The 22,277-nt window shown below is 38.6% G+C and overlaps 1 protein-coding gene across 1 annotated transcript in view; it reads left to right on the top strand.

Annotated features, from left to right (window-relative positions):
• PRDM5 (PR/SET domain 5) overlaps positions 1–22,277 on the top strand; it is a 211,136-nt gene that overhangs the window by 179,201 nt on the left and 9,658 nt on the right. Inside the window, exon 14 of the mRNA XM_029234546.1 lies at positions 17,032–17,136. Coding sequence (XP_029090379.1) covers positions 17,032–17,136 — 105 coding nt within the window. The remainder of the gene's footprint in view (positions 1–17,031; positions 17,137–22,277) is intronic.

Below are 22,277 nucleotides of genomic sequence, written 5' to 3'. Positions count from 1 at the left end.
TGTCTGTCTTCTATTTAGTTGATCTCCTTGTTATGGGAAATCTGTCTAATGTGGGTGCTTCCCTTTCTTGTGACCTCAGTTCTTCTAGGAAGTATTTAAGTACAAATATTAAAAGGTTAATGCCATGCCTGTAATGCAACACTGAGCAGAGTATGTACGTGGTGGTGGATCTTGCTTGGTGAGAAAGTGAAAGAGGAATTTGTACAAAAGAAGTGACTCTACCAAGTTCTATGATATCATGTCCTTGCAAAATGAAAGCAGGCATTAACTCAAAGAAAAAAGCCAATTGGTCTGTTTCATTTTTATGAATATTTGGACATTATTAAATGTAACTCAGTGTTCTCTGAAATCATTATTGTATGGAAACAGAATCAGAAAGAATATTTATATTTAACATTACATGTGATATAAATATATAATTACATAATTGTATAATATATAACTTATCCATAAAAATATAAATTACACATAATTTTTATAATTTTATAAATACATAAAAATAAACATAGGGTATTTATAATTTTAGAAATCTATAAGATATCTAAAAATATATCATATTTTTTCAATTTAGGTTCCTCTATAATTATATGCTCAAGATTGTAAATAGAAATAACAGGAACCAGAATTGAGAGAAGTTTCTCAAGTACAATTTTGTCACTAAATGTTATTTATATATTAATGTTTATAGTATAAGATTGTAAAGACATATCAGACAAATGGATTGTGTTCCTAAGCTTTCTTCTGTAGAACTCTGATTTATAGTGATGATGGTGGTGCTGATTGCCTGTGGCCCTGATGCTGGATTGTAACAGATGCGTAGTGTAGATTACTGATTTGAGATTTGGTGTTCTGGAAATCATGAAGCAGGAGGAATGGGCAAGAGGCTTTGGGGACTGGTAATCAGATCCGAAACCTTTGACTCCAGGGTCAGTGGCTGAGCTAGGGCAAGTTGTGAGTGACATAAACCACTCGTCCGAGGACTGATCATTATAATGATGGAAAACCGATGGTCTGAGGTTCCTCAGTGGTACTTTCAGAGTATAAAGTACTTTCTGCCTCAGCAAAAAGTGAAGACATTTGAGAACCTTCTTAAGCTTTAGCACTGCCCTTGAGGCTTTCTGAGTGCCTGGCCGCTGAGCCCTAAAGCCTATGGTACTGGACTTGACCCAGGTCTCAAATATCCCAGAGTATTCATACCAGAGGCAGGCTGGATCCCAGCCCCAAAACTCAGCACATCAGTGGGGGAAATTCTAGAGGTTTTCCCAGGACTAGTCTCAGTAAGCATTACAGTGTATTAATTTGAATTCCACTTAACTCAAACTTTTGTTATTACCATATACATCATGTCTATATGTATACATATCATGTATCTATACACATATACATATACCTTTCTTATGCATGTAGTTTGCTGTTGCAGCTACTCCTTGTATTCAGTGAAGGAACATATTTGGTTCACTGTGCCAGTATAAGTTAAAATGAACATTTTGCTAGAATGGATGTGCCTGACTGCTTTGGATCTTATATGTGTATATTTGGCTTTGTAGAGGCAACAGAAGTGAAGGAACTAAAATTAACGTGTGTTTTTAGACATGCAAGCAGTGTACCAAGTCATTGCCAAAAAAATGACATTCCATCTACGCTACAGTCTTCAACATGCGGGACAGTTTATCACCAAGTAATATATGACTGAATGCCTGAATTTTGAATTTTTTAAATATTAAATTCTGTTTATATTTCCCCATTGGCAGGACATAAGTGAGTTCTCCAACATCTGTCGTTTTCAGAGCTGAGATATCTGTTCCTTCTTATGCAATACGGAGCTTAGAGCCCCAGGGATCTACTCTACTACCCATCCCCAACCTCATTTTTGTGTCTTGGGATGACCAGTGTATGTTTTCATCCCTTTCTGAAAAGAGGTCTTTGGAGATTGGTTGTGTACTTTATTTGATAGGAAAGAAACACATGTACTCACTGAACTCTCCCTGAGCATGTGGACCTCATTGTGGCCTAGGTCCTTTCTGTGCAAACTAAGAATTACGTTAACTGACTCTTCTGCCAAGTGTGTTATTTATGTTGATTTGACTTAGACAATACCTGGCTACTGTAGAAAAACCATTGCCACCGCACTAAAAGAGAGAGAACAAATTTCTAAGAAATTAGACTGGCAATTCTCTTCTTACATGTCAGTATATTCTGAAGGGACTGGTATCTCTAAATCAAGAGGTAAATGTAAAGAATTAAATCGGTAAAACAAGATCAATATGCAAAAGAATGGCTCAGAATTGAGATCTGTGATTCCATCAGGTTCCTTGTGTCTTGGAATTTAGTAAAAACAAGGAAATGGCCTCAATTAAGTCTTTTCTTTTACCTAATATATTCGGAGAGAATGATTTGGACAATTTCTGAGTAACAGTTCATCTCTGTCAAAATGTTCTTCCTTTAACAAAACAATAAAACAAAAACCACCTTCTTGAGGGAAGAGCATTTTGTTTGGCCAGAGCAAAAACTTGGCACTTCATCCTGAAGTACTGCTTTTCTTCGTCCTTGTGCCTCCAGTACCCTTAACTTATGCCCGCTGGGATGGAAGCCACTCTTCTTGGTGGGGGTCATCAGTACTTTTCCTGGTAGCTGAGTTCATCCTGCCAATGAGAGTGTAGACTGTGGCTCTTTATACATGGGATGAGAGAACAGGAGAGAGGATGAGGGGGAGTTAGGCAGGGCTTGTGTTAGCAGTCTCTTTCCTTATTTAGTCTGTTGCTCTCTCAAGTGATGGCTGAGCGAATGTACAGGGACGATGCATATAGTTGCCTAGATGGTGTATAAGTGGGACATTACAATGGGCTGTTATTCCTAAATGCAGGTGGTGCTGGTTAATAGAGAAACCAACTTGGCATTATCTTGCTCTTTGCCCCACAGTGAGGGGTTTCCTGGAATGTGGGACTTTTAGGGCTAAAACCAGGCTAATCAAGGATAAATGGGGACAGTTGGTCATACTAGTCACGGTTCTTGAGATTATTGAGAAGTCTCTTCACAAGGAACATATTGAACCTAAAACAATCAGAAGCTACTATTAGTTACAAAGTTCACCACTACTACCAAAAAAAAGCAGAATCAGATTTGTTACTCGCTACTGTTGATGACTGTAGGTTATTATTTTTAGGGGTAGGGATGGTATTTTGCAGAAGCTATGAAGTATACATCAGCCTGCTAGAGTCTGTGTAGTAGCACCAGAGATGACAAAAAGTTTTCCCCAAAAAACCCTCACCCATTTGTAAAAGAAGATTGAGCTCAAATTTACTCACTGAACAAAACTATATCAGATGAAAAGGGTGAAGAGTGGAGATGCTAATTTTATGAATTTCTTCCTTTTTTAACATTTTAGGCTGACCTACTTTTTGTCAAAACATTTTATGACTTGAGCACATTCAGATATAGCAAGATCTCTGCCAGGACAACTATGGAATTCTCACCTGTGCAAATAGCCAGGCTGTTTTTTCCAGCATCTTTGAGGTTTGAAAGGGGCAGGTTTATGCTACTAGCTCCTTGCCATCTGTGCAGTGTGTTGATTCAGAGATGTAATTTCTATTGATGATATGATTTCCTCTGACTTCTGCCCACTCCTTGCTGGGTTTGTTTCACCCGCTGACATGAACTTGGCTGAAATGACTGCTCTGTTGGCTATTGAAATGGGTGAATTAGTTGCATGTGTGATAGCACCTTTCTGCTGTGTTCTTATTATTTTCAAAATTGTGTAATGGGATAAGTATGTTATTCCTTTAGAATTAGATACCTTTTTCTAAGGCTCTGCATTTATGTAATTCCTTTCTTCTAGAGACCTCTGAATAAACTTTATGGTTTTTATTCAAGATGGATGACACTTGCCACCATCACATATATCAGAAAGCATGCTTGTTATTTTTGGAAGTAGGCAAGTTGAATTAAATCAATTCTCCGTGGACTGATTGGATCTGCCTCTTAAATGTAGTCTGTGACTGTATTGAGTTCTCATTCACATCATTCTCTGTACCCCTATGTTATGCCCCCTAAATCGACAGGGATATTTGGTATGTGCTGAATACCATATTTCAAGTTGTGTAGCCACAAAAGCTCAGGTTGATGGACAAGTACACCTCAACTCCGTCTACTCCATCTGCCCTATCTTTGCTTTGCCGACCTGTTGGAATCTTCTTGAGGATAAAGACCGCATTTTAAACCTTGTTGTGTTTCCCACAGTTTCTAACACAATGTCTTGCTCAATATGCATGGGGACTTTTGCTGATAAATTCACCCTCAATTACATCATCATCTAATCATGGGAATTGTCTTGATTGCTGTCAGCTCACTTGTAAATAGAGCTTGAAACATTTAAATTAATTGGTTTGTAAGCTTAAAATACTAGTTCAGATGTAGGAAAGGACCTTTTGAGAGGAAGTGGTGAATATTTTTCTTCCTAAATTTGCCTTTGGTGGTGGATTACTATGTCTGAGACTCTACATTTCTTAGGAACATTGGTAAAGAGAGATCCCTGGAACATGCAAAAACAGAATTAGGCTGTCTTAGACTTGTAAGACTTACTTTGATTTTCTGTAGCAAATTTTTGGGATACAAAGATACAAACAAACAAAAATGTTGAAGACAATATGTGACAAACGAGTAAGGCAGTTGAATTACCAGCCTGTGCTCTCATAACTGACAATTTGTTTCTCATAATTGGCTTTCATTTGGATTGTTATTTAAAACTCAGCATTTTTGCCTTGGACATTGTATTTATGTCTTGTCTGTGTGTGTGTATGTATGTATATATATCCCCTATATTTTTTATCATATTTATTTCCCTTCTATTTCTTTCCTTTATTTTTGCATTATAATTTGCATATAATCTTAAAGTTTACTTTATAATTTTTAAGATGGTGAACATAAGTTTTTCCTTATTATAAAATTTTCCTGTTCATACGATTAGTCTTCTTTTACATGATTTTTGAGGGGAAAAAAGCTAAACAGTTATTATGCAGAGAAAGAGTTTCCCTTTAGATAACTTAAACAATAACACTCTTTCACTTAACCAGCATTCCTTTTCTTCTAAAGATTCTTACAATGCACAGATCTCATATTGTTCTCAGAATTCTTATCAGCAAATATATTTTCAGCTCCTTTTGAGCTCCCTTCATGTGCATAAGAAAAACACTGCTGTCTAAAAGAACACTCACTTCCATTTTTAGAGCTGGGGGTTCTTAGACTGTGTTGAACAGTATCATTTTTAATAGCCAGCCACTGACTTCGAGTTCCTTGTTCATTATTATATAGTTATATAGTGTTATGCTTCAGTCTGAGCTAGACATACTCTCTGCCACTAGAATAGAGCTGCCGGAATACGACGTGATGGTCGGAAAGATGTAGAAAGCAGAATGCTTTCACGCTACATAACCGAAAGCCTAACTTAAAAGGGCTTAAACTGTGGTATTTATTAAGTCCCATAACAAGACTTTCAGAGGTAGGGCCAGCCTGGGGTTGGTTATGCAGTGGCTCAACAGGGTCTTCCGTGGCCCAGGTCCTTTCATCTCTCCTGCGGTCCTCAGTCAGCTCCTCGGCAGCTGCTCGGGCATCACCTCTGTACGTGGTCGGCCTCACCAGGCAGAGGAGGCCTTTTCCCGAATGCCCTGTGGACTTACTTTCTCTTCAGTAACCACAGACATGTCATGTGCTCCAGTCTAAACCCATCACTGCAGAAGAAATGGAGTTTCCATCATTGGCTTAGCCTAGCAGTTTCTAAACGGGTCTGCATATTAGAATCTCCTGGAGAATCCCAGGCCACACCCCAGAGCAGTGCAGTCACACTCTGGGGGATGGGTCACCGGCATGAGCAGTTTTTGAAGCTCCCCAGGTGATTCCATGCGCAGGCAGGTTTGGGGGCCAAGGCTGAGCCTGATCAAGGTTCCCTCTCTTGGCTGGGCTCTGGAGTCACCTGTTCCAGAGTGCTTGACCAAGGGAGGGGTGTGCATGGGGAGGAAGCCGTAGGTCACCACAGACCCCAGCCCTGGAGTACGAGTGCCTTATTTTGAGTTCTGCCCTCTCTACCTGATTGTATAAACCTTGGAAATATTTTTAAATTAATGTTTCTTCGTCTGCTAAGTGAGAATAACCATACCAATTTGCAGCATTGCTTAACAATTAAATGGGGGAAAAAAATCCTTAAAAGTTCCTAGCACTTTGCCAGCCATGAAGTAGGCAGTCTGTAAACATGCACCAGAGTGCCCTGGTGGTAAAGCATAAGTAATAGTAAGAGAAGGGGAGATAGAAGTTATTGCTGCTGTTGTCGTAATTATTACTATTGCAGTTATTACTTGAGAGGATGGTGGACCAGATCTTAAGTTCTTACTGATCTGTTCTGGTTGTACATTAGAAGAAGCACCTTGGGAGCTTTTAAGAAACACCAATGCCTGGCCACACCTAGACCAGATAAATCAGTCTCTGTGGGGTGGGACCTATCATCAATATTTTTAAAAAGATTCCCAGGTCATTTGAATGTGCCGGCAGGTATGAAATCCACTGGGCTAGAGCTTAGGAGAGTGAAAGTATGAGGAAAATTTTAGTTAGGTTGGTTTATCTGACTGTTCCAAATGGACCAGTTTGTGTCACTCCTGTGGCCGCAAGAAAACAAGGTTTTTGAGCTAGTTTGGGCAATTCTTTGCTTGGTTTATGCCAGACAAGCTCTTCTATCACCTCTGTGCTCTCAGTGATAGGACTTTCTTCCAGCCATGCCACTTACACACATTATTCTTTGGGCCTCAAGAGTGGATTAACTAACAAGTGACTGAGTGCTTCCTTGTTTCTATTTAAAGTCTGTATACATCCCTTAAATTTAAAAATTATATTCTATTTACTGGGCTTACTTTTAGTTTTCTGAATGTGAATTGTGCAGTACATTTTCCTAGTTTCTACAATGTGTGTTTTCCAGTAGCTACAATGCAAGACCAGTTATGGATGTCTTGTGTAGAAACCTGCTCTAAATTTTCTCCTAGCTTTCTGTAGGCTTCCCTAAGAGTTAGAATTTTTAGGTGCGTTGTTTACTAGGCCTTGGGTATGTTTTGTCATATGTTGAAAGATCACACCAGCTATAAAAATAAGACGGTGAATAAAAAGCCACAAAAGCTATAAACATCTGTAAAAGAAGTTTTCTAGGCGAGGCTGCTCGTCAGAGGGAAACTCAGTGCCTTTGGATGGTGTGCAGCTGGTGGCACGTGCACTTTCAGAAATGGGGCCATTAGGGGGAGCTGTCAGATATATGGCCTGCCGTCCTGTGGGCCGCAGATCTGTCCACTGGGCTGTAACAGCAGCCCGTGGGGCCACCCTCACAGACCCTCCTCTAAATGCCACCCGTAATTCTGTTGCCAAGTGGATGCTTTACAGAAACAGGTTGCTGTCTTTTGGTCACAAAGCCAACGTTACCAAGAGAATTAGTTGGCTCCTAGGAAAAATCTGGAAATTTCAGCATGGGCTTCACAGTCTCTGCCACACTGAGAAGCACACGTCAAGGCTGAGCCCTGGTCAGCGGTCAGGGCCACTGCACGACGCTGCCTAGAGCTTTCTTTTCCTCTCAGAGGATCTGTCATGTGGAGTCCCACGTGAGGTCAGATGCTAACCCAGTTACACAAGACACCCTCTTCTCTGGAGGCACATTTGAGTGAACAAGCTGGGCGTGCTGGGCTGGGAGAGAGGAGCTGGGTTTCGGGACTCTGCTGCTGGCCAGGCCGCACCTCGGGGCTTACAGCAGGGCCAGTCCCAGGAGCACCGGGTCACCTCTGAGAAGCCATTTCTGAGACAGTGCTTCTGACATCTGAGATGGCTTAATTTTTACCAAGGCCATCTTCCTGATACCAAAAAGGGCCCCTCTAAAAACAAGACAGGATCTTTCAAGCAGAATGGTGATGTTTTAAGTTTTAAAATAACATGAAAGCAAAAAAATAATAACAAAGCAATTTTTAAAAAATCTTTTTACTTTTTATTAAAAAAATTTCAAACCTACAGAAGCAGAGAGAATAGGATAATGAATCTCCATGTACCCTCACCCAGGTTCAAACAAGTATTCATTCTTCCTCCATTTATAACCTCCCTACCTCCCAGCCATAAAACTTGGAGTTTTTATATGTAATATTAAAATGATATTTAATTCAAGGTTTAGGTGTAACTATATTTTAGAATTTGTTCACCTAGATGATGATGAAACTGAACCATGGACACCCTGTGATCAGACATTTTTATTCTAGACCAGTGCTATTCAAAGTATGGCTGAAAAAACAATACCAGCCCACAGACTCTTTGTTTCTGATCTGTGATGAAATAAGTATGAAAATTGTGAGGAAGTGTTTAGAACTTTTATAGCATTCTGACTTTGCTGCACATCTAAATGCACGACCATTTTTTTTTTTAGTAATTCATTTTAAATATATTTTAGAAAAGCATCAGTCAGCAGCACATTGAGAAAAACACAGTCTTTCACTACAGATGGTTCCAGAAGCACTCTTCTGTACAGTGCTTTTGCCATTTTGCCACTCAGGATACATTTGGTAACATGTGGAGATATTTTGAGTAGTCACAGCTTGAGTGGAGGTGCTATTGATACCTACTGGGTGCATGGGATAGCCCCTCTCCCAACCAAACAAAGAATGATCTGGCCCTAGATATCATAGTACTGAGGCTGAGGGACCCTGCTCCGGGTCACAGCGGAGCTCTGTGCCTTGTCTCAGGAACGTTTGGCAAATGAGTCTTGCCAAGGTGCAGACTAGAAAGAGGCTAAGACTGTCTGTGTATGATCTTGCCTTGCACTTGAGGTGCCATATTCCACTTTGGAAATTAGTGAGACACTCTGCAGATGGAAAAGTCTGAGGGTTAAAGGACATTGCCCAAAATCCTTTAAAAATATAAAAATATAATGTAGCCCTTTTAAGTTACAAGTTGCCCATTTCATCTCTGCCGAAGTTTGTAGTAGGTCCAACAGGAGCAAGTCAACCACTACTGTAGCAGCTGAGAAAATGGGAAACTAAAACCTTACAAAATTTTTGTTTATTTAGAAATTTCATATTTAAGAAATGTATAACTTAACAAAATGAAATTCATGCATTTAAGAAACACAGTTCGTATTTAAGAAATTCATGAACCTCTGCTTCATGAGGTGTTTTGGATTTTCTTTTAAACTTAGAAATAGGAAATGATCATCTAGTAAAAGGCTTTGTTTTTCTGAACTCTAATAGGGTAAATATTAATAGCTATAAAATAACCTTAATCTAGAAAACATAATCAAGTGAAATTAATTTGTACCAAAAGATAACTTTTAATTCTAAACACTTGTGTGTGTGTGAGAGAGGGAGTGTCAGAGACACTTGTGTCTACATCTGTTTCCTCTCTAGTGAGCTTCTTCTCTCAAATTGTACTTGATACCCAGGTTGCTCACATGGAAGTTATTTCATTAACAGCACAGACACTGTTGGTCTCGTTACAGCTTTGAGCAAGACAAATAGAGAAAAGGTTTGTCCATCAAGTGAACAAACTTTCATTTAAGTTATAATAGCCAAGTGTTTCACTCACAGGTTGAACACACTCATAAGCAAACCGTGTTTATGTATATTCAGAATACCACAGGCTCTGACAGTCTTTATTACCATACTCACTAGCCTGCCTGTGTTCTTTTAATTGCTTTACTAATTTTCCTTTCTTAAATGTATTGAGGTCAGGCTACCACTGCCGTGAAAGAACACTTATTAACCATCATTCCATGACTTCCTGACACCATTTACACTGACCTCTGACTACACGGGAAAATGCTCATTTGTGATATTTTCTTTTTCTATTTGATTGTGGCCTAGCACGAAAACACTCATTTTCTCAGTTTCCCATTTTCTCAGCTGCTACAGTAGTGGTTGACTTTCTCCTGTTGGACATACTATAGACTTTGGCAGAGGTGAAATGGGTAACTTGTAACTAAAAGGGCTACATTATATTTTTAAAGGATTTTGGGCAATGTCCTTTAACCCTCATAGGGAATCTGTGGATCATGTATCCACAGCATGTGGATAATCTGCCCATGATCCATCCTTGTCTTTGGTAGTCTGTGTAATGGGGGACGTGCTTCTTTACCTCCTGGCAAGCAATTCTTAACTAAACTACGAGAAAGCCTCCAATAAATTTCTATTTCAAAGAATTTCAACATTTAGACCCCTCCAAGATTTATAAACAATGTGATTTTTTCTATAGAGCCCTCTGAAATGATTTTGAAATTTAGTTATTCAGTTTATGTTGGCAAGAAATATAACATTTGAAGTTTCTGTTCCTTTAATAGATGGGCGCTAGCACAAAAATATGACTTTTTATTAGCTACATCACAAGGTGCAGGGCATAAGAGCTCTATAAATCCTACCTTCTGAATGAATTCTGCCAAACGCTGTTTGATTAAAGCTAGGCTAATTAGACCGGTGATGAATTCTGCCTTTGGTAGATTACACAGTTTAACTGACAAATAGATTGCCTCCATTCCGTAATGGCTCCCCAGTTACGACGACAAAGGACAAGCTGTTTGTCAGTTAAACTGTATAATCATTCAGAAACAGAATTCATCAAGAACCTAATCATTTTGTCTCTAGTTAAATCCAGCTAATGAGTTAAAATGTGTAATTTATACTATGCATTCCATTCTGAAACAGCTACAGACAATTTCCATGATACTTCATTGAATCAGATTTTGTGCCCAGTTTAAAGATTTCATAATGGAGGGAAAGATAGCGGAAGAGAAGTACTGAAGTTAGGGTGCGATGCATGTTAAGATGACGACATTGTTGTGCTCTTTGTGGAGGAGGGGTGTTGAGGCTTTGGAAGTCCAGCAGTATCCAGACATGCTTGCAGTCCAGCCACAGCGGCCTGCAGGCTGTTTTCCAGTGTGTCCTTGGGAAGGTAGTAGATAGCTCAGCCACAGTAAGAAGGCTGTATGGCTTCCGGAGCTTTCTCTGTCACGTGGTCCCTTGCTGTGTCAGTCGCTAATTACCTAACCACCGTCATCTTCAGTGAACCTTAACGCAAGGATAGGCAGTGAAGATCAGAACTGAAGCTCTCGTGAACCCTTGCGCACAAGCATGGATTCTTCTGGATTGCTAAGTTATGACTGAGTATACTCAGGAATGTTCTAGAGGCAGCAGAGATTTTTTCACAATTTTCAGAGAAAGGAACAGGAACAGGTGCAGGTGTCTTTGTAGTAATATGCTCTTACCACTCAGCTTACTCTCTGTGCCCGACTGTGTTTACCGTGTGAAGGCTGCTATTTCTTTAACATGGCTGATTAGGAGTAATGGAAGGAATTAGTAAGGAAGGGGGATGAGAGTTCCTGTTCTGAGAAAGAAAATGCATGAATTTCCTCCTATTTCAGTTCATTTGATATTCTTAAACTTGAGATGAGTGACCCGTGACCTCCTGGCTCTTCCTCTGGCATAAAAGCTTTTTCTGGTGCAGGAATTCTCTAATACTTGATTTGGCAACATTGACTATAAATTGGAATCCCTTCCAGGGTGGGCATTAAAGGTCCTCCCAAGGAGCACTGCAAAGCAGTCTGACCAATATGTGTCACGAATTATACCCTTCCTTTCAGGATCTTCAGGAAAAGTATGGACTCTTTGAATAAGAACTAGGGATGAAGGAGACAGACAGGCCTTTGAGGGATAAACATAGTTTCTTCTTTGCTATGGCCTAAGCACTCGGAGAACCCTTCTTTCTAGACTGACAGGGAAATGTGATTTTGGGGTCCTTTGTGAGCTTATCTGAGAGCAAAAACCCCAGGGAATTCCTGGCTACAAATGGTTCTCGGTAAAGAAGAGAGAGTCCAGGCAAATACAGAGCTACTTAATCAAACGGGTCCCTCTTCCCACGGTGATTCTCAAACTTTCTGAAGTGGAGGGACCTTTCTGACATTATGAATTTCACCCCCCACTTTCCTGCCAACATACACATAGAAACACATGATGGCTGTTGCACTTTTAGTGTCTTATAGGAGAAAATAATTAAGTGAAAGTGATATAATTCAGTGGCATTCGTAAATGAATATATTGAGTTAATCACCAATAGGATCATTTGAAAATATCACTATGTGGGTGAGTGTATGTGTGTGTATAAGACATTATTTATTCAATCCAAGCCAATGCATAACATATTTGAGACTTCAAACCTCTAGTGATAACTGCAAAGCCCCTGTAATCCACCAGAATCTCCATATACTGGCTGGGAACCTCTCAGTATCCATAGGGCCACCTCTAGGATGCTTACCTAGACAGTATCTGCTATGAGGAAATTTAGGAATGAGTGAGAGGGATGGTCTTAATCAGTGATGCTCAGAACTTGCTTTTCACTGCCTTCTCTTCCCTGAAACTTCTCTTAGGATGTCATTCAGCTAGTTGGTCCTGTCTTAGGTTGTTCTCTGCCAGACATTTACCTGTCATTGGCAGCTGCCACAGTCATATGCCTCTCACTTCTTTACAAGATCTCGTTTTACAGATAAATTGCAGGGAGAAAAGCTTTCCTTTTTTTTTCCTTCTCATATACATTGTATTGATATGTTTTATATGCTTTTAAAAATTAAGTTACATGAAACATTTGGATATAATAAAAGCTAATAAACAGTCACAGGAATTCCCAGAAAATTCCTGATCTAAATACTTAGAACTACATTTTCCTTTTAAAGATTTTTTTTTTAACTAGGCAGTATTTGAAGAAATAATAGATGCTAAGAATAATGCAACATGTGAAAAGAGATTGTGTTTATTCAGACTAGAGGGAAAGGCCATACACATCATATTTCGTAGACTGCCAGTAAAACGCAATTACTTTTTTCCTGTTGATTGTGAACAGTCAAATTAATATACATTTTTCATGTCCTGAAAATTATACATACGGTTACTTCCATTTCTGGCAATATGGTAGACTCCATTTCCTGGAAAAGATACCCCGTACAATGCTATCAAATGCTGGATAAAATAAAGCAAACAGCAAATATCTGAATGTGTAAAAAAAAAAAAGTAAAGGTGATCGTCAGGACCCAACAAACAGAACTGAAACCCAACTCCAGAGGTCAAGTTGAGGATGCAGCACCTTGCAGGGTGTTTACAGTTTCGGTAAACTCAAGACTTGGTTTTTAATGGTGATGGAAAAGGAGACAAGCTCTGGGTTCAGGTTAAAGGGCAAGATGGAACCACATCCCCCCCATAATTCTGGGACCCCAGAAAGACTATGCTCAAAATGAAATCAGAGGCTAGAAATAATCTACTTTTGGCAAACAGAAATGCTCGGGATGTTTAACTGTCTTGAAGTAATTGCTGGCTAGAGAAAGAGTTCTCCTTAGAGTTTGTAACCACAGTCCTTCCCTCAAGTGTGTTTGGAGTTCAGCCTTAAAATGCTTGCCTGACCAGAAAACCCTCGGGCAAGAAGTAAACCTAAAATGGTCTCTGATTGATAGCATCCTGGAGTGCCTGGCAGAAGCAAACACAAATGCTGTCTGGAGGGACTTACCCTCAACCTGGGGGTCACAGGAGTTTAACAGATAAAGACCACCAAACATGAGCTCATGATTTCAAATTCCAGAAACACCCAAGGAAACAAGAGCCATGAGCACGAGACAGGAGAAACCACAAATAGCAGAACTAGACTTCCACAAAGCAAATAAGATAACGATTTATCAGATGAAGAAAGTTGTATAAATGCCTAGAATATTTTTAAATAGGCATAAGCAGCATGAATAGAAAGTAAGATTGTATCAAAAATTTAAGCATAATTGAAAAGAACCAAATAAAAAGTTCTAGAAATTAAAAGTACAGTATAGGAAATTAAAAACTCAAAGTGATCCTATTAGGTAGCAAGTTATTCATACCTGAATTGAATTGATCAACTGATCCTAAAGAAATTACATAGAGTGTGATACAAAGAGATGGAAATGGCAAAGGCAGGTTAAGAGACGTGAAAAATAGAAAGGTCTAATTGGGGTTGTAGGCTTTCATTCAATGACAAATGAGAAGCAAAGGCACTTTCAATCAAAATCAGCATTTACTATCAACAGATCCTTGGAAATTCAAATACGTCAGAAAGCATGAAAAGTAAAGAAATTGTTAAAGTGTGTCGGGCTAAACCACACTGATTGTATAAAATAATAATGATTCCATACCGGGCATTAAAAATCAAGATACAAATGAAATACTGCTACACATAACATGTAAGACAGAGCATTCTACAGGGCATGTTAATTAATACGAGGTAAAATAAATAACTTTAATTGTGTTAAATGCACATGGTAAAAAAATTTTAAGGATAACCAGTAAAAGGATAGAAATAGAGTTTGTAAGTTCTGTAATAATGCAGGGGGGAAAGGAAATCCAAAACATGAAAGAAAATACAGGGGAAAAAACCTTAGAAAACAAGCAAGATAAAAGCAGTACACAAAATAAAATGTTAGAAATTTATGTACACAAAATTAAATGTTAGAAATTTATTTAAATATATTATTAATAATGATAAATATACCATTGTATTTTATTTATTATAATAGCAATTAAATTCTATTATAACAATATAATTTTTAAATGATAATAAATATTAAAAAGCAAAGTTCACTATCTTAAGAAAAGTGCCATTGGTTTGGGTTAAAAAAATTGAGTCGTATGCTGTTTACAACAGACGCTTATCATACCTAAGGATATATAGACTGTTTGAAAGTAAAAAGATGAATATACCAGGCAAATCCTAATTTTATTTTTTGCCTCTTTTTTTAAACTGAGATATAGTTGACATATAACATTGTGTAAGTTTAAGGCATGCAACCTGTTGATTTGATACATTTGTATATTATGGTATGATTACATCATAGTGTTAGCTAACACCTTCATCATGTCATGTAATTATCATTTCTTTTTTTGCAGTGAGAACATTTAGGATCTAGGCTTTTAGCAACTTGTAGCAACGGCATACTGCAGTGCAGTTGACTGTATTCACAATGCTGTGCATTAGATCTCCAGAACTTACTCACCTTCCAACTGCAAATTTGTACCCTTTGACCAGTGTCTCAACAAGTCTCCCAAACTCCAGCAGATACTAATTTTAAAAAGCTTTTATAGCTATATTAATACCAAATTAATTTTAAGGTAGAAAGGATGATTACAGAATAAGAAGGTCATTTCAAAATGATAAAAGGTCCTATTTTCCAGGAGTAGAATCGTTTTAAACTTACATATACTCACCGTGTACCTAATGAGAGTTTCAAAGTTTGTAAACTACAGTGATAAAGTTATAAGGATATACTGGATATTGGAGTGTAAAATGGTTTATTCACTTTGTAGAGCTACTTGGCCATTCCTAGAAAAGTTGAAGGTGCAGTTCCACTTCTAGATATACATGCCGTAGGGAATTATGCTCATCTGTGTTCAAGTATACATTTACAAGAATATTCAGAACAACATTATTTGTAAGAGTGAAAACTTGGGAAAAACTTAACTATCCATCACTGGAGAATGTAGCCGTTGGATGTAATACTATACGCACTAAGAATGAATGAACCGGCGCTCATGTTCACAAGAATGTTCCATTTCTTAAGCTAGCGGATGGGTACACATATGTGTGTTTGATTGTTTACATACCGTTTTGTAGGTCTGAAAATTTTCATAATGTCTTTTAAATACCAAGGAGAAAATATAAATAGAACTTGTCTACGTTAACATGGAATATAAAACATATATACACACTACCTCAATTCAAAAAGTGTCTATAACAGTATTTTTGAAGCTATATTTGAAAAAACACTGCAATTTTACTTTAAACAAATCTGTTTATCAGTGCACTATTTAGTAATTAGTGGCCTGCTGTTTTGATGAAAGAATGTTAATTAATTTATTTTGCAATTTATTCCAAGCTAAAAAGATGGTGATGTAAGTTCCTGGTATCAAAGATGGCTAAGGAATGTGGATAATTTTTTCCTTTGCCTATGGATATATTTCTTTTCCTTAAGAGTCTATGACCAGCTGTAAAAAAATGCCTCATTTTAAAAAGTAATTTAGATTTTATAAAAGAACATCTCCTACCTAGGAAAAAAGATTGGACGATAGAAATGCTAACACATATATATGGAATCTAAAAAAAAAAAAAAAAGCTTCTGAAGAACCTAGGGGCAGGACAGGAATAAAGACGCAGAGGTAGAGAATGGACTTGAGGACACGGGGAGGGGGAAGGGGAAGCTGGGACGAAGTGAGCGAGTGGCATGGACATATATACACTACCAAATGTAAAATAGCTAGTGGGAAGCAGCCACATAGCACAGGGAGATCAGCTCGGTGCTTTGTGACCACCTAGAGGGGTGGCATAGGGAGGGTGGGAGGGAGACACAAGAGGGAGGAGGTATAGGGATATATGTATATGTATAGCTGATTCACCCTGTTATACAGCAGAAACTCACACACCATTGTAGAGCAGTTATACTCCAATAAAGATGTTAAAAAAAAAAAAAAGAGGAAATGAAAATACTTAAAGCACAGTTGAGCTCTAACTTCTTAAATTTACCCCCAAAATCTGTTGAACATTTGGTTCTGAGCTTTCATTCCCAGGAATCCCTTTGAGACAGTGAACAGTTTGCACCATCTAAACCAGGGGTCCCAAACTGTCTTGCTCCACGAAACCTTTGTGGCAGGCACTCCGAAACCGAAAGAAAACGTAAGTTCAGTTCAGTAAGTAGTTAGATCACAGCAATCATGCAGAATCTCCCTTTGCACAGATAGGACTGCATCGAAGGAAATGTTGTGCAATGTAGTGTTGGAACTGTGAACCACCTGGTAGTTTTAAGACTGCCCAAGAGATTTTGAGTACTCCTGTTTTCCCCTGAAAATTTAAAATAATTCATGACACCACTATGAATGTGCTGCCAGCACCTTGCAGAACTAGATAAAACACCCTCCCACGTACACCTTCAAAAGGAGGGCTCTGCATTCACTCAAATTCATGGTCTCTTTTCACTGACTGCAGGAGAAACCATACAAGTGCTCAGACTGCAGCAAGGCCTTCAGCCAGAAGCGAGGCCTGGATGAGCACAAGAGGACGCACACCGGAGAAAAGCCTTTTCAGTGTGATGTGAGTTTGGCTTCCCTTTTCTTTCCCTAGTGTCCTCCAGTAACCTCCGGTAACAGGAGATATGTATGTATGTGTGGGTGTATCCATGCATCTATCTGTGCATGTATGAGAGAGAGAGAGAGAGAGAGAGAGAGAGAGAGAGAGAGAGTGTGTGTGTGTGTGTGTGTGTGTGTGTGTGTGTGCTTTACAGTGCTGATCTGTGTCTATTAATGTCTTGTGCTCTTTATACCTTTTGATTGCATAATCCATGTAACCACGTTGTAGCAATGTTTTTTATCCTAGTTTACTGGCAGCAAATGAACTCTGATTTTCTTTAAGACATGCCTGTACCCTGTTTTAATGCAATTTAGTTGTTCTTCCAAGGTATAAATACATGATGATTCAAGACAGCTTTCATGTGTCTGTCCAAGTCTTTGACAGGTTAATGATAGTTAAACCAGAGATTTAACTGGTTATAGATATTATTTATTTTGTTAAAGCCAAACAATTTCTAAAATATGCATAAACTCCTTTGTTTAAAAAACGCCACTGCCAATTGTTTAGATTTTCTGCTTATGACATTTGAAGTGAAATGAAATTATCGACATAGTTCACATTATTAATGAAAGGACAGAAATACTACCATTGTCAGTAAAATTAATTGGATCATTGATTAATCTAGAGAAAAATGATTCATCGATGAACAGCATCACCATTCTGTGTAAGATTGACAGTTGACAGAAAATTGACACAGGTGTTAGGGAAAGCACTTGCTTCTTTTTCTTATTTCTAACACAAAAATAGCAAAGAAAAAAAAAAGTATTAATGTAGCTCAATGTAAGAAGAAACATTAAAGTTGTAATCTGTGAAATTGCACAGTACATAGTTCTCTTTAAATGTTGAGGGAAACTTGAGTACTCAGTCCCCTTGGCATATCCCAAAGGATAAAGGATGGAGTAAGCAGTCCATATGAAAGGAAACTCACAAACATAAGATGTTTTCCTTGTCTTTCCATGAAACTTTGGTGGTAAGGTTAAGGCAACAACGTACTCCCAGTGGGCCTACTCATAAAAATACCTTTATCAACAGTGAACTTCTTTAAGGAGAGAACTACTTGTAGAGAAAGAAATGTACACTTGGAGAGCTCTATCCTGGACTGGAGGTACAGCCAGTTTCATAATTTAATGGATTGAACGTTCAATCCGTTGGTGCTTTTATTGGAAGCATTTTCATAAAAGCAAAACTTTTTTTGGATTATTTAATTGCACAACTACACAAATAAGTGATGGGAAATAGAAATTAGATATTTACTGTGTATGGACATCTTCCTTCTATCATGCTCTACCTGACTTTTATTTATGCTGAATATTTTTGTGGACTGCTTCCTTACACAGACTGGACCATGATGTTATTTTTTAAAAATTATGTTACAAGCATGATTTTTTCTATCTACTTCTATCCCATTTACTTCTGTCAGATGTTCAAATCTCTCTGAGCCTTATCTGCAGTCTGGACTGGTCTGTTGAGGAGAGATCCAAGTTTAATGCCTCCAAAACTTCCCTGAAATGCAGCCTGGTCAGGGAACTGGCTGTCTGTTCCAAAATCTTACTCTCTTAACCTACCCATTCCAGATAGAAGTCCTCCTTTCTCACCCCACTTCCAGTCTATCTCCTTCCTAAATGGTTCTCAAATCCATTACTTACTCTCAGTTTCCATTCCCACTAGCAATGTGTAGCCTGGACCCTCACCTTACTGTTTCTTATTACATCCTATCTTATTACATTTCTTATTACATCCTATAGATGTAATAATCCCCCACCAAGGTGATTTTTTAAAAATCGAAATGAAATTCACATAACATAAAATTAACCATTTGAAAGTGAACAATTCAGTGGCATTTAGTACATTGACGGTGATGTGCAGCCATCACCTCTGATTCCAAAACATTTTTGTCACCCCCAAATAAAGTTCCATACCCGTTAAACAGTTACCCCTCACTCTCCCCAGACCCTGGCAGGCACCAGTCTGCTTTCGTTTCTATAGGTTTACCTATTCTGGATATTTAATATAAATGAATCATACAATGTGTGACCTTTTGTGACTGGCTTCTTTCACTCAGCACAGTGTTTTCAAGGATAATCTACATTGCAGCTTGTATCAGTACACCATTACTTTTTATGGCTGAATGATACTCCATTTTATGTATACAGCACAGTTTATCTGTTCATCAACTGATGAACATTTGGGTTGTTTCTACCTCGTGGCTGTTGTGAACAGTGCTGAGACAAACGTGTGTATACAAGTTTTAAGTACCAGTTTTCAGTTCTTTTGGCTGTATACCTAGGAGTGGAATTGCTGTGCCCATATAGTGATTCTATGTTTGACTTTTTTTTTTTTTTTTTGCGGTATGCGGGCCTCTCACTGTTGTGGCCTCTCCCGTGGTGGAGCACAGGCTCCAGACGCGCAGGCTCAGCGGCCATGGCTCACGGGCCTAGCCGCTCCGCGGAATGTGGGATCTTCCCGGACCGGGGCACGAACCCGTATCCTCTGCATTGACAGGTGGACTCTCAACCACTGCGCCACCAGGGAAGCCCTATGTTTGACTTTTTGAGGAACTGCCATACTGCTTTTCACAGTAGCTGTACCATTTTATATTCCCACCAGGAATGCACAAGGATTCCAATTTCTCCTCATCCTTGTAAACACTTATTATTTTCTGTTTTTTAAAATTATAGTCATCTTAACGGATGTGAAGTGGTATATCATTGTCATTTTGATTTACATTTCCCACAGGATTAGTGATGTTGAACATCTCTCCATGTACTTGTTTATCAGCCATTTGTGTATCAGCTTTGGAGAAATGTCTATTCAAGTCCTTTGCCCATTTTAAAATTGTGTTGATTGTCTCTGTTGTTGAGTGTGAGATACTGGATACTAGACCCTTATCAGATATGATTGCAAATATTTTCTTTCATTCTATACGTTCTCTTTTTGCTTTCTTGATAATGTCCTTTGATGCACAAAACTTTTCAGTCTTGATGAAGTTTAATTTACCCATTTTCTCCTTCTCTTCATGCATTTGGTGTCATATCTAAGAATCTATTGCCAAATTCGAGGTCATAAAGATTTACCCTTATATTTTTTTCTAAGAGCTTTATAGTTTTAGCTCTTACATTTAGGCCTTTGATCCTTTATTGTGTTGAGGAGGTTCTCTTCTAGTTCTCTGAATATTTTTATCAAGACAGGGTTTTGAATCTTGTCAAATGCTTTTCTGAAGCACTTGAAATTATCATTTTTTTCCTTTTGTCCTGTTAACGTGGTGTGGTACATTGTTTGATTTCTTTTTATGTTGAACTACCATTACAGTCCTGGGATACAGCCACTTGTTCATGGCTTATAATCCTCTTAACATGATCTTGGATTCAGCTTGTTAGAGGTTTTTTTTTGCGGTACGCAGGCCTCTCACTGTTGTGGCCTCTCCCGTTGCAGAGCAACAGGCTCCGGATGCGCAAGCTCAGTGGCCATGGCCCACAGACCATGGGATCCGCGGCATGTGGGATCCTCCCGGACCGGGACATGAACCCGAATCCCCTGCATCGGCAAGCGGACTCTCGATCACTGAGCCACCAGGGAACCCCCTGTTAGAGTTTTTTGTTTTGTTTTGTCTTGGTTTTTTTTGTTTGTTCATTTGAAGATTTTGTCCTATATATTCATAGGGGTATTAGTCTGTAGTTTTCTTTCATTGTAATATCTTTGTCTGGCTTTGGTATCAAGGCCGTGCTGACGTCACAGAATTAGGAAGTGTTCCCTCCTTTTCTATTTTTGGGAAGAGTTTGAGAGGATTGGTGTTAATTCTTCTTTAAATGTTTGTTAGAATTCATCAATGAAACCATTGAGTTCTGGACTTTTCTTTGTTGGGAGGTTTTTTGATTCAATTTCTGTACTTGTTATAGGTCTTCTGAATTTTTCTGTTTCTTCTTGAGTCTGTTTTGGTAATTTGTGTATTTCTAGGAATTTGCCTGTGACAACTAGGTTATCTAATTTGTTGGCATACAGTTCATAGTATTCTCTTATAATCGTTTTTATTTCTTTGGGTTTGGTAGTAATATCACAATGTGACATTTTTAATGTAAACTCAGTCATGTGCTTCTCTGTGATGGCTTCTCACAACCTATAAGGTAAAATCTGCCTTCCTACTTGACTGAAAGATTATTATGGTCTTTCTCGATTCTTACTATTTTATGTCTTAATAATCTTATCTGTCAGTATTCTGCAGTTTCTTTGCACTAACACTTAGAGTTTCCTGAAGCAGTGATACTGTTTCATATCTGTCTCTTGTTCCAGGTACCTTGCATACACTGTTCCCTCTGCCTAGAAAGTCTTTTTCTGCTCCCGTTCCCACTGTCTACCATATATATATGACATTTGAGTGGCATTTGAGCAAAATTGTAAAGAAGAAACTGATACATATCCATTTCAGTTCTTTACAATTTTGCTCAAATGCCACCTCACTCATCAACACTACTCTAACACCTTAGGCCCAGTCGTTCCATGCTATGCAGCTCCCCCAGCATGCCATACCTATTCAACTTTAAATATCTTTAGCTACTACACATATGGTAGATGACTTCCAAATCTTTCTTCCCCTGCCTAGATTTCTCTTTGAACTCTAGACAGATATTGTGAGGTGCCTCTGAGACATCTCCCCTGTATTCCAGACTGAAATCATGATCTCCCAGCCTTCTCAAGCTCTCAACATGTTTCCTTTAACTACCCATCTCTCTGAGAACTCCACTGTCTCCAAATAGCCCAAGCCAAAGGTCTGAGCCTCATGCCAGACACCTCTCTTTCCCTGAGCCATGACCAATAGCATCATCTAGTTGAGCTTCTGTAGTTAGAAAGACACAGTGATCCATGGTTTGTATATAGTCTCTGATTTCACTACAGTCCAGAAATATGTAGGTGTTATTTCCACTTATAGGAAGCAATTGAGGCTCCCTGGGGTTGAATGACTTGCCTATCATTCACTGCTTATAACTGGCCAAATCAGGATTCCAAGGATCAAACCCATGCAGCTTCCTTTCAGCCCCAGTAATTCCTGACCCTCTTTGCTTGTCTGTATTTCTCAAACCTGTCACCTTGTCTAAGTTTCCATTGCCACC

The sequence above is a fragment of the Monodon monoceros genome, unplaced genomic scaffold (assembly GCF_005190385.1).
Source record: "Monodon monoceros isolate NGI ecotype Baffin Bay Population unplaced genomic scaffold, NGI_Narwhal_1 Super_Scaffold_20, whole genome shotgun sequence".
Taxonomy (NCBI): Eukaryota; Metazoa; Chordata; class Mammalia; order Artiodactyla; family Monodontidae; genus Monodon; species Monodon monoceros.
Note: the sequence above shows the minus strand (reverse complement) of the source record. Positions and strands in the feature narration are given on the sequence as shown.